The sequence below is a fragment of the Aphelocoma coerulescens genome, chromosome 1 (assembly GCF_041296385.1).
Source record: "Aphelocoma coerulescens isolate FSJ_1873_10779 chromosome 1, UR_Acoe_1.0, whole genome shotgun sequence".
Taxonomy (NCBI): Eukaryota; Metazoa; Chordata; class Aves; order Passeriformes; family Corvidae; genus Aphelocoma; species Aphelocoma coerulescens.
The window spans coordinates 43,037,759-43,050,174 of record NC_091013.1 but is presented as its reverse complement, the minus strand read 5'-3'; the positions used below and the strand labels follow the sequence as shown (position 1 = coordinate 43,050,174).

Sequence of the window (12,416 nt, the reverse complement as noted above, 5' to 3'; positions counted from 1 at the left end):
TCTCTTCTTCAGACGATGGGCTAATCCTCATTCTAGCTTGTCAGCTCAGGTATTTATGTGAGCAACAAATAATAACAAACGGGGAAAAAAGTATTTAAGGGGCCCAGTCCAACCGTGGCACTACAGAGAGCAATACTGCCGAGGAGTAGTACCTTTCTGACGTCTTTCTAGCAGGCAATTTGTAATTTTGGGCTAGGAATGGCTGGATTTGTGGTGAGGAGGAAGTTTTCGGGGTTGAGGGTGCTTTTCCTTCCTTCTGCCAGCAAACAGCGATCCACGCCAGGATTTGCTTTCTGCTCCTGTATTCTGTATTTCGGCGATGCAATGTGTAGCACGTTTCTCTCTCTCTCTCTCTCTCTCTGTGTGTGTGTGTGTGTGTGTGCGTGCGCGTGTGTGTATGTGTGCATGTGCGGCTTTCCCTCGCTGTGTCTTGTCTCCAGGATTTCTCCCTGCCTGGCTCCGGAGGCTGCTCCAGCGCTGCGCGGAGCAGAGGTTTCCCCGGCTCCCGTAAATACAGGCACACGCATCCAGTGCACCACACGCACGCACACCACACACACACACATACAGAGGCACACAGGCACGCTCCGAGCCGCTGTCCAGTCCATCCCCACGCCGGCTGCTTTCCCCACCGTCTCCATCCAGCCTGGCAGAGGCGGCAGGCACAGCTCCGCGGCGGATCGCGCTGACGCTGCCCCGGGACTCCGCTCGCAGCAACGCGCCCGCGGTTTCAATCTTCACAAGCTACAGATTTTTACCCTCTTTTTTCCTTTGCCTTTTTTGCTTTTGGTTGTGGGGTTTCTGGTTGTGGTTTGTTTTGTTTTTCGTTTTTTTTTTTTAATTTTTTTTTTTTCTTTCGGCGTGGGGCGAGCGCTCTGCGTTTGGAGAAGGAGCCGGGGGGACAAGGCTACCGCTCTCCTGCCCCCGCCGTGCGCGCATGTGTGTGTGTGCGCGCCTATCTCCCCCCCGCCTCGCAAAAGTTTTCCTGGGCGGCCGGGGGGCTCCCGGGCCGCCGCCCCCGCAGCCGGGGGGCGCGGCGGAGGCGCGGCGGGGCGGCGGAGGCGGCAGCGCGGGACTTCCGCGCCGCGCGGGAGTTGCGCTCCGCGCCATGCCGGCGGCGCGGGGGGCTGCGCTGCGCTGCGCCCTGGCGCGGCCGCTGCTGCCGGTGCCGCCGCCGCCGCTGCTGCTGCTGCTGCTGCTGCTGCCGGCGCTGCCGGCCGCGGGGACCGAGGGCAAGGCGCGGAGCTGCGGCGAGGTGCGGCAGGCGTACAGCGCCAAGGGCTTCAGCCTGGCCAGCGTGCCCTACCAGGAGATCGCAGGTGAGGAAGGGGCCGGGCGCGGCGGGGATCGGGCAGGGGCCGCGGAGCGGGGACGGCGCTGCCGCCGCCGAGCTGCGCGCACGCCCCGCCGGAGCGGGGCCGGGGATCGCGGCGGTGTGTGTGCTGCGCGGCGCGGCGCGGCGCGGCGCGGAGCGGAGCGGAGCGGCACTGTCGACCCGGGTGGCATCTGGGGGCTTCCCGGAGGAGCGTGTGTGTGTGTAGATAAAGATTAAATAGACACAGAAACTAAGGGGGTGGGGGGTAAAATAAAAGGGTGAGAATGACGGGGACGCAGGCAGGCTCAGCCGCGGATCTGTTCGCTGGCTGAAACTTCTTGAGAGTTGCAGCCGGGCGGCGAGAGGCAGCGGGCAGGTCCGCAGTGGCGGCTGCCCCCGCTGCTGCCCTGTGCGGGGGAAAAAACTTCGCCCTCTGCCCGCGGGCACAGGGCATGAAAGAGGCGGCGGAAGAGGAGGAGGGCGAGGAGGGCAGACCTGCTCCCCTCCCGCACCCCCCGCGGCCCCGGCCCGGGCGGGTCGCCCCTTGGAGGCGCCGCCGGGCGCCTCCGCCGCAGCACGGATCGAGCAGAGGCACCGGCTGCCGGGGAGAGGCACCCACACACATCCACACACACCAGCCCGGCAGCCCCGGCAGCCTGTTAGCGGCTCTTCCGTCTGCTGAAACATGCCTACAACAGGTTATATCGCAATCCGCCTACGAAGGTGTTGGGAATGGTTTTTTGTTGTAATTCTGTTTCCCTATTTTTCCCTACAACCTTATCAGCATTGCTTCTTTATGACTAAATGAATAAAAATACGTTTGGGGCTGAAAATCATTTAGCAATCAGAGAGCACCACAAAAAGAGAGAAGTCATACGTGGTGTCATGAGCCGGGACTGCTTAAATCGGACTGCTTGAGCCCTCAAGAAAGGTTTATGCTTTGCCACTGGCACTTTGCTGTTAGGTCGTGCTATTTGTAGTGAATTAGATGCTCCTCGGTTTGCTCGCTTCCTCTTTAAAGTTGGAAGCAGTAGATATATCTTCCTTGAGGTGAAATAACGCCACAGTTATTCACTGTGCAATATTTAGCACTTTACATGAGGAATGATAAATGTGGAAGATCTCAGGACAGAGAGGCTGTAGTTCACAAAGATATGGGGAACGTTGTTCCATGTTGCAGCTTCATCCCTCAGGCATACTGGTCCTCTGGTCTTTCTGTGCTTTTTCCTGTAATTTATATTCATGTTGCTCATCAGTTATATGAAATCATGAAATCTCTCTTGTGAGCAAAAGATCCTTTGAATATGTGGTCATGCTTTCCCTTTGCTCACTGTTACACCAGAATGGTGGGATATCCTTTGTTCCATTAAAAGAGAAATTCCAGTAAATTTCAGACTTCTAATAACTTTGGGTAAACACTTGTTGCTTTCAGCTCACAGAGAAGTTTTACTGTTTCATATATTTTCTGAATGTACAGTGCAAAGTCAACATGCAATTTTTAAGCAAGCCCAGCATTTGTTTCTGTTGACATGTATCAGTACAGAAAGACTCAAAGTAATTAAATATTTAATAGTAGTTCAATCCAAAATTACTCCACACTTTCCTGCTAAGTATCATAAGTAACTCTACTTTTATGATTACGTACATGATTTATGGGGGTATGAGTTATTTTTTCTGAGCTTCCTGTTGAAGTCGTTTCATTTTTTGTGGTTTATCTGCCTTTTTGCTAGTTGGTGTATCAACTTTTGAGCAGTTCTGTTTGTAGCTGTTCAAGTGAGCTGTTGGAAGGATAGGATTGTTTCTGAGTGTGCTGTTCTTGTATAGTGCTGCAAGGTGGGGTAATAGCTGTTCATGCAGCATGGGCTCTTGTTAATGTTAAAGCTCTGTATTTGCTACCTGGTGCAATGTTGGAAGTGTAGTTAAAGTAATCAATGTACAGGTTTGAGAAGCTTTTCTCTTCTTCTTCTTTTTTTTTTTTTTTTTTTTTTTCTCCATTCTGTCTTTTTCCATCATACTGATGTGGTTAAGGAAGCAATTTGTTAGTGTTACAGAAGTGTAGTCTGTCAAAGGCCTCATGTTAAGGAGTTCAAAGAACTTAATTACCGTCATATTTCTGAACAAATGTGTTTTCAAAAGATTTTGCATCAATATCTTGATAATATGATGATAAATAGTAATACACAGTGTGGTTTATGTGTTTTGATTTAACAGTAGTCATGTTTGTTGTTGTTGTTTGTTTAAAAGCTATTTTCGAGCTACAACTGTTGAAATGTATAAACTGAAGACTGTGTATGTACTGAGGCAAAGTGTGTATGTACTGATGTAAAGAGCTGAAGAATCTGTTTAAATTATAGAGGCTATGGACATAGATGTATCTCTGTTGAATGGAACTGCAATGCAAGAGACTTGTTAGATAATTCTGTAATGTTGTTTATACTGTCACTTACTTTTGTACAGAGAAGGTAGAAGTTACAAAGTTAGTTTTTGCTCTGTAAGGCAAGGTTTTTCTACAGTATTTTGTTGTACATGAAATATGTTGAAGTTGGCAGTAATGTGACTACAGTTGTTCACTGTACTTTTACAACAATGCTAAATTGTTCTCTGTAATTGTATAGAACTTATTTGTAATCAGCCTTCTGTGTCTGACGTCTTGTCTGATCACCAAATTCCGGTGCTGTGACCTTCACTGGAGTACATCACATAAAGTTGTTTTCTGACATAGTTTAGCAAAGTAAGTCCTCAGTAAAGGAGCTTTGCCTGGGAATGGGGGGCAGAGGAAGAAAATTTGAAGTATACTTAATACACTGCTGCAGGCTTAATTCTGCGCATCAGTCACATGCAGGGCAGGTAGCAGGAGCCTGCCGTGTGTGCTGTGCTGTCCTTGTAAAGGGCTCCTCTCTCAGAGCTGCTGTGGAGTATCCTGTGTGTTAAAAAGAGTTCTGCTGTGAGACTCAGGTTGCCGTGACCCAGCATTCATGAGTGTTAGCGGAGCTCCTGAGGACTTTGCAGGAAATATTTTGCTGAAGGAAAATCTGTCATTTGAAAGTCAACACACAAGAGAAAAATCATAAAACATATCTTTTGGCAATACTTGTTTAACTCCAATCATGCCCTCAGTAACTTATATCAACTTAGAGGAAGCCATGAAAATGAAACATCAAAGTTAAAGTTGGATTGTGCCCTTGCCTCAGAGTTTTCTGAATGAATGTCTGACTGTTTAAAGTAGTGGATGTATCTGATTTGTGCTTTTCCACTTCCAAAGTGAAGGGTGTGGGGGTTTTGTGTGTTGTGGTTTTACTTGGGGTTTGTTTTTTGTTTTGTTCAGGGGTTTTACTACTTGCTGAATAATAGTTTATTTAGACAAAGACTAGAAGTGTTCTGCTAAAGCATCCAACAGTAAAGATGTTGAATTCCAAATGCTGTGTAAGAAGTATGTGAACTTTGTGCTCCTGCACAGATGATGAACGAGGTGAGATTCTGGCGGCAGAGTCACCATAGTCAAAGGAACTGAAATGAAAGCAGAAGCAAACCCTTCATTTTGAAGGTCAGGAGTCACTTGAAATTGTGCTTTGATGAATAGGCTTTATACTGGCATAATACAGAAGTGTTGACCGAAGCGAGCAAGCGTACATAACACAGTTGCTTGTAGCTTCTAAGTGGTAATAATAACAACGTTAATAGTAATAATAATGTTAATAATAATAATAATTCCTCAGTAGTCACCCATGCAATTGAGCTATTAGTCCATGTCAGATGTTCCCAAGATACTCTTTCTGAATGTTTTGCTTTTGTACTCTAAAATGCAGTAGTAGATTGACAGAATAGGGAAAATCCTCCTGACTGAGTCTGTATCCAAGTACTTGTTCATTAATACCTTCTTTTACTGTTTCTCTTCTGCTGTCACTGAGAGCTGTGTGAAGAAAGTGCCTGTAGACCAGGAGGTACATGGGGATTCATGGACACCTTGTGTGGTTGCCTCAGCAGTGTTAAAAAAGGGATAACCTTACAAAAATAAATACTATATTCAGTGCAAATTTGTGAAGTCTGTATTGATTCACTAGACGTTAATTCACTCCTGACCTCCATGATGGCAGTGAAGATGGACATGGAATTTCATGTAAACTTTATACTTTTTGTTTTAGCACTGTTGTAGTTGTATCCTCCACACTATGTGTGACCCCTCTCACCTCTGTTTGCAGTTTCAGTAACTGCAGCATCAAGAGTCTCTCTGGTCACCTCTCCTCATGGCCTCCCTTATGTTTCAGTTGCAGGTGCATGGTGCATGCTAATAAATTGGCATGTGCATGTTGGTAGGAGGAAAAGCAGCTTTCCTAAGACCTGTCTTTGCTGTCACTTCTGTACATATTTATTGGTTTGTATGTGACTGATGCCATTAAAGGGAATACAACTTATGTATGCACATCTAAAACCTGAAGGTGATGTTTGTAAGATCAGGGCCTTTGAGAAGAAATAGCATGTTTTTAATGCTTATAAATAATTCAATTTTGAATGAGAATTTTAAATCTCAGCATCTGGAGTTTCCCAGTGTGACTTTATGCTAGAGTATCTTGGAAAGAGGGGCTTCAAAGTAGAAAAGGCAATGCTTTAATAATTAATGTAATGACGAACTTCAGTATATTGTCTCTAATAATCTCTTTTCTTTCTGTTGTCAGTCTGATTTATAATCAAAAAGTATACCTAAAGCTATAATATTTCCTATACTTTGAAATGCTAATGTGTTAAACTGTTCCAATGCTGTATTAGTACTTGTTTCATCATATGCTGTTGTGAAATACTCCTGAGATTAGGTGGTGTTCAGACACCACAGGTCAAGCACTATGTTAAAAGCTCAGGCCATTCTTTTTATATTACTGCAATAAAGAATATATTCATTTCATTTATATTACCACTTGGCTCTCATAAAAGGTCAGTTTCAGCTGAATGTACAATTACTTGCAAATGGCAAATCTTATAACAAGTGATCAACAATAAAAGCTTTTCTGGGTAATTTGTCTTTAAAACTACTACCTGCCATTTCTTTTGAATGACTTGAGCATCTTGCAGTATCACTTGGAGATCTCTGTCTTATTCCCCACGACACATGTAAGAAAACTATGCATGCTAATTTCCCTTTCTGCTTTAGTAAAGTAAAAATGCATAATTACATTAAAATTTCTAGTTGAAATAACAGGCTTGGTGCTTAAAACTCCATTATGGTATCAAAGTATCAGCACTCTCATTACTAGCAAAATGAAATTACTTTTCCAGTGAACTATGACTGTATGCCCCCTTTTGTACCTGGTTAATGGGTGCTATCTCCCTGGGAGGGGAACCCTCATTCTGTGGCTTTGACTGTTCATGCTACCAGGCATAATTATTTTAGCAGCTTAAATATGTGTAAAAGAATTAACACTTCTCCAGAAATTCCTAAGAACAGTATATAAAGGTTGGTGTTTAAAGGCAGAATTGTTATTATGCTAAAGAGAGAGAATACATTACAAGATGCAAAAGGAATTTAAAATGTGTTGCAGATGGCAAGAAAACATATGCTGGTAAAATTCATAGCACTTTATTCCTCTGTATGTAAAAAAGGCCTAAACCCTACTGAAACCAAGATTTGCTTTCTTCAGTACTTATTGCTCTAGAGCTCCAGCACATATCCAAAAAATGAGCTTCCTTAATAAGAACATTTCTAGCTCTTGTTATAGGAGGCTGTCAGAAAGAGACCAGCTCCCTCCAACGAGCTTCTTTCGGCTAACGTGACCTTTTCCTTCCAGCAAAGTGAAGCAGCAGCACTTTATTCTGTTGAGCAACTGTGGAACACAGAAGACACGCAGCATTTGGAGGCAGGTGCTGCCAAAGATGTGCTGGAAGAGGTTTCCTCTGACTGCACAGGTGACAGCAATTTGGGTCCTACTGTGCCACGTGTCCAGCAGAGCCAGTCTCTGTGGGCAAAGTCAGGGGTCATGGATAGTGCTGGTAGGGCTGCTGTCCCCTCCACCCACTGTGAAACCTGAATGTGCAGGGAGAGGCTCTGCAGCACAGCCCCAGCCCTGAGATGGGCTGGCCACCCATCCTGGTCCTGATTTTCAGGGTTAGGGATGGGAGCTGCTTTTGGTGCAGCAAAAAGAAGTAGCCAGGGCTGATACTCCTAATGCAAACAGCAAATTGCTCTCCAGCTCGTCTGGCCTGTGAGGTCTGTCACCTTGTGCTTCTAATGGCCTTTTAATTGTGTCTCCAGCTGAGCAGCAGATGTAAAGGGTACTGAGCATCTTGAGCTGTTTTTTTTTTCCTCCTGAAAGAAGCATTTCTACAGATGGTTGACAAACAGTGGAGCCTTGGACCTGCTCACTGACCTGTTGGGCTTAAAATAGCAGGGCAAATCTCCCAGAATAAGTGGAAATGTTGACTACTTTTAAATGGTGCTGTGCAGCGGCATTAAATAAGGTATGCTTACAGAATAACACATAGTATCTCTGTGTGTGCGTGTGTGCAGGGGTGAATTTATGGCTTTTACCTGGAGTGGCTTCAAAGTCACATTTAAGGACTGAAAGAGCTAGAGAAGTTGCCCTTTACCAGAATAGGTGCCTGCAAACCAGGTTGAAACTTTGTTTTATGGGCCCCATCTGACCAACACATGTGCAAACACACATGAATGCAAACATATGCACAAGAAAAAGCTACACAGGGCTCACTTCATGGATGTCAGAAAGATCAAAGGCGAAGTCAACCATGCTAGTCCTACTGTTTGGGAAGTTCAATTAGTTCAAGCTTGATGCTTGACTAAGCAGTAGGTCATATAACCTGCCATGTAAGTCAAAAGCTAGACTTTTGTGTTGCCAGAAGCAGTTTCTTTGCCAGTCTGTGCAGCTCTTGACATGTCTGTAATGGTAGCAACATATTTTTCTGATGTTTTTAGCCCTATCCCTCTGGCTTGTGTGTTGAGTTTCTAACATACTGGAGACTGCAGGAACACCTTTCTGACATTTATATGAGTTGGCCGTCCTTGGAGGGAAGTCAGTGCATGGGGTGAGGCTTTCATACATCTCGGTATCAGATTGTAGTATGGGATAGTGGGAGGATGCATGTGGATACTGCTGTGGCTGGAGAACTGTGGAGGTGTGTGGAAATACTCCAGACCTGGCAAAATACAGTCTGTAAATGCTTCACTATGGGTCTCATGTCAAATGTCTGTGGATCGCTTTTGAGTCATGGTTAGTATCCCTTATGATCTTCTGACATGGTGAGTGATGGTTACATGGCCAGGGAGACTCGTGTCAGATCCTGTGTACATTTCCTGTAAGTTCTTTTCAGCTCAGGATTCAGATTTCCCATCTTCAGGAAATGTTTCTCTGTGATGCTGACCTGAACTAGAAAACTGACCTGATAGCTAATCTACCAAAAACGATCTTGAAGTTGCTCAAGATGGTATGTGGGAATGTGTACCTGAAGTCACAATCTGATGGTGTTTTTCAGGTAGATGTCTTACAATTCTGTTGAAACTGCTAGAGAAATATTGTCCATCTTTTCTCATGTGTCACTGAAACACAGTGTGGCAGTAGTATAGTGTTCTTAGCAGTATAGTTGAGAAGAAACTATTAGCAGCTGAACATTCTTGGTTATTGTCCCCACTTCTGTGCCTGGCTTTCTAACTGCATCACCAAAATTTTAAAAGCCATACTAGCAAAGTTGTCTGTTCTCCAAAACTGAAGGAGCTGAACACTTGTCTAGGATGAGGAAGTGTACTGAGAGGGTTTTACTACCTTAGGGAAACTCTTGTTTGTTACTGTGTCAGTGTGTGATAGATAATGGGGTCAGTTAAGTGGGTGTCTGCTGATTTTATGGCATGTTGAATTTGGGGCTTAAGAGGCAAATGGATGAGGTTTTTAGACCTCATGTTTATATACTGCTATTTATCACTGTTTTCATGTTCCAAATCTTTTCTACACCTGAGGGTGCCCATTCCCAACTCTGTGCACCTTTGATGTTAGACTCGTGCTCACAATAGCTCTGAAATAGAGATTGTTAAAAGCAGTGGAAAAATGCTTCTTTTTGTGTCCTAAGTATCCAGTTATCAGCCATCAGACTTCAGATGTTGAATTTCTAAATGCCCTCCAGTTTCTTAGTACCCTTGTTTTCAAATGAGTGCTTTTCCTTAAGAAGGTTAAACAGTGCAGTGACAAATCAAAGGCAAGGGCTGATGTGTCCAGTGTCCCGTGGCTCAACCTGATCTGTTTTCTATCTTTTCTCTTAAACTGATGTAGTGTTTCACGGAGAAAGGAGCTGTAAATACAAACAGCAACTTCATCTTCTTTAGTCACACAGAATTGATTCACAGCATAAACACAAAATATAAATATTTAGTTTTCTGATACTAGATTTTGGCTTTACAACTTTAACATATAAGTTAATACTGCATATGAGCAATTTAGGCTCCCTGGATGAGAATATCTATATATCATTTAATCTGTCAGCACTATCTCTGTTGTAGACAAATATGGAAAATACCTCTTGAACAGTTTCTCATTCAGGCCATTTTCCCTTTAACCAGTTAGGGTCATTTGCAAGTTACAGTATTCTTATCTGGTCCAAACTTTGCATAGCATGCATGTATTTAAAGCTGTTTCAAAAATTTGATGCCAAAGCTGACTCACAGTAAAACCTTCCTTAATAAAATAGTTGTTATTTTGTGAAGTAGTGAAGTAGTCTATCCTTGGCTAGTAGTCCTGTTGCAAAATAAAGCAGGGAGGACAGATAATGCAAATCAAAATTGCAAAGTAAGTCGTGTTGGTTCAACAGAGGTTTAGGTGGTTTTGAGCAGAAAATCAAAATCTAATTTTAAAATGAAGGTATTTAAAAGAACGGCACAGGGGACATTTATTTATTGAATTGGTGACAAGCAGGAGCAATATTCTTTGATCTTTGCTATTCCAAGAGATGGTCTTTGTGCTGACTATGGCCTGGCAATGAGCTCTGTTAATGGAATACCTGGAACATAACTAAAATGCACAGATTAAATAGAAACACCTGTCTTTGCCATGTAGCATGGCAGATGAAGTGGAAGGACTCCCAGAAAGGACTTCCTGAAACTGAATGCTGAAACAGTGATTAGCTTGTTCTTAAAGCTGATCTTCAGAAGTCCTGTACTGTTCTTTGAATGAGAACTCCAAAGCCTCTTTCTTCTTTAACTACTGAGGCAGCATACTAAAAGCCATGTATGAATTGATTGTAGTCAGATTGGCTCTGAGGCACGTGCATGGTTGTGTTATTAGTTTTTTGAGTTAAAGACCCCCCCCAACCCTGATTTTTTGCCTGTCTGTCTCCACTGAATGCAGCTGATGCAGGAATTTGATTGAGAATTAATTGCAGGGGTTTTTTTTTACAAAAGTAAGTAGAGTAGTAAATCAAATTTCAAAATTGCAATTTAATTGTGAGAAGCACTGAAGAAATGCAGAGAAGGAACAGTCCTATCTGCAAAGAGGTTCCATTTTACATTTATGCCAGTATTTCTTCATGAGACTTACAAAATCATAATGTCATAGTTATGGACATAGTTATGTTTAAGCCTTTCTCTGTTACATAAACATCAAATGTAATACAAATAAATCTGCTGCTTAAGTTTTTAGTTGTCCTTCTAAAAGAAGGCCAGCTTCCTAGCCTGGTGAGATTCAACAGTGATTGATGGATGGTTTGTGGATGCATCTTTGTACCTTGTTAATTAGTAATTTAGAGTTTGAGTTTGCTTTTTAAAGCAGCTCCAGCTGGTCACTGTAAATCATTGTCTAGAGGACAGTCTATGCTTGGTACAGAAACTGGCCAAACCACAGACTCCACCTCGTATACCAAAATCTGGTTGCTGGTGAATACTTAAACACATAAATACAGATCATTGCTGAAGTAAGGCTTTTCTGTATCTGATGAACATTTTTAAATTGCTCCTCTCACAGTCTGCCCAACAGACTAATAATGCTGTCTCTTCAACCTAGAGGAACACATGGACGTATTATGTCCACAGTGCATGGACATATGTATATACATTCAAAAACCAAACAGCTCCTTACATTCAAAAAGTCTGCTGAGATTGTATCACATTCTGAGATACATTGTGACACTGTGGATAAGTGGATTATAAGTTTGTATTATAAGTAAGGTCCAATTGTCTTTTTAATAGTCGCACAGCTTTCCCTTCATTGTTCGTCTTTTTCTTCTTTGAGTGCTCTAGAGTAATTTCCATTTTCCAGTGATAGGATGGTCACTGCCATTACCTCCATGCCTAATGGACCTCCAGCTAAATCTGGTTTCGACCAAAGAGGAAACGTTACAGAAGTTCCCTGTCCTTTACAACTGCAAGAAGAACAAAAATCCAACTCAAGATGAAGCAAATTCTATACTTTAGAATGGATTAATCCAGATTTTATTCTGTAATGCCAAACAAATCTGATATCAGTCCGTAAACTTCAATTGGGTTAAAGAATCATGTGTGTCACTTTGCTATTGATTTATATACCTTTAGGTTATTATTTATAGTCCTTTCACCCTCATTATTACATTTATTGCACAGCACAGACAATAAACCTTTCTAGAAAGACTAATGGCATTGGAAAATTAGGATCGTCATCATCATTTTAATGGCTGATACCTAAGTGCTCATCTTTTTGTTCCTTTCTGTGGCTTGCCTGATGTTCAGAGCCGATCAACCTGTTGCATCCTGTTCCGATGAGTCATGTGGAAGGGACTGAAGTAGTGCAATAAAACTTCTCAAAATGGAATTTAAGGTTTCTATACCTTTGTGTTAATCCAATATAGAGATACAGAGGTAAAATCTTAATTAGTTCAAATGGGCGCATATGAGATGAGCTGTTTAAAATTTTCAACAATAAGCCTCTTGGGAAGTTGATACTAAGAGCTACCAGCCACATTTTCTGATTAATACATATTTGATTTTTGACACACTCATATGAAAGGCAAATTTGTAAACATTACTAATATTTATTCCACAAATATTTGTCTCATTTTTATTTCACCGTGCTGCAATCTGCAAGTGCTAATCATTGGAACCCTTTGGAGCAAAGGAACTTAGCAAGTTGTGATAGCTATAACA

At 42.9% G+C, this 12,416-nt stretch overlaps 1 protein-coding gene across 1 annotated transcript in view; it reads left to right on the top strand.

The window, feature by feature from the left end:
- The first annotated feature begins 937 nt into the window (after positions 1-937).
- Positions 938-12,416, top strand: part of GPC6 (glypican 6) — a 754,465-nt gene continuing 742,986 nt past the window's right edge. Inside the window, exon 1 of the mRNA XM_069008450.1 lies at positions 938-1,319. Within this exon, the coding sequence (XP_068864551.1) occupies positions 938-1,319 (382 nt within the window). The remainder of the gene's footprint in view (positions 1,320-12,416) is intronic.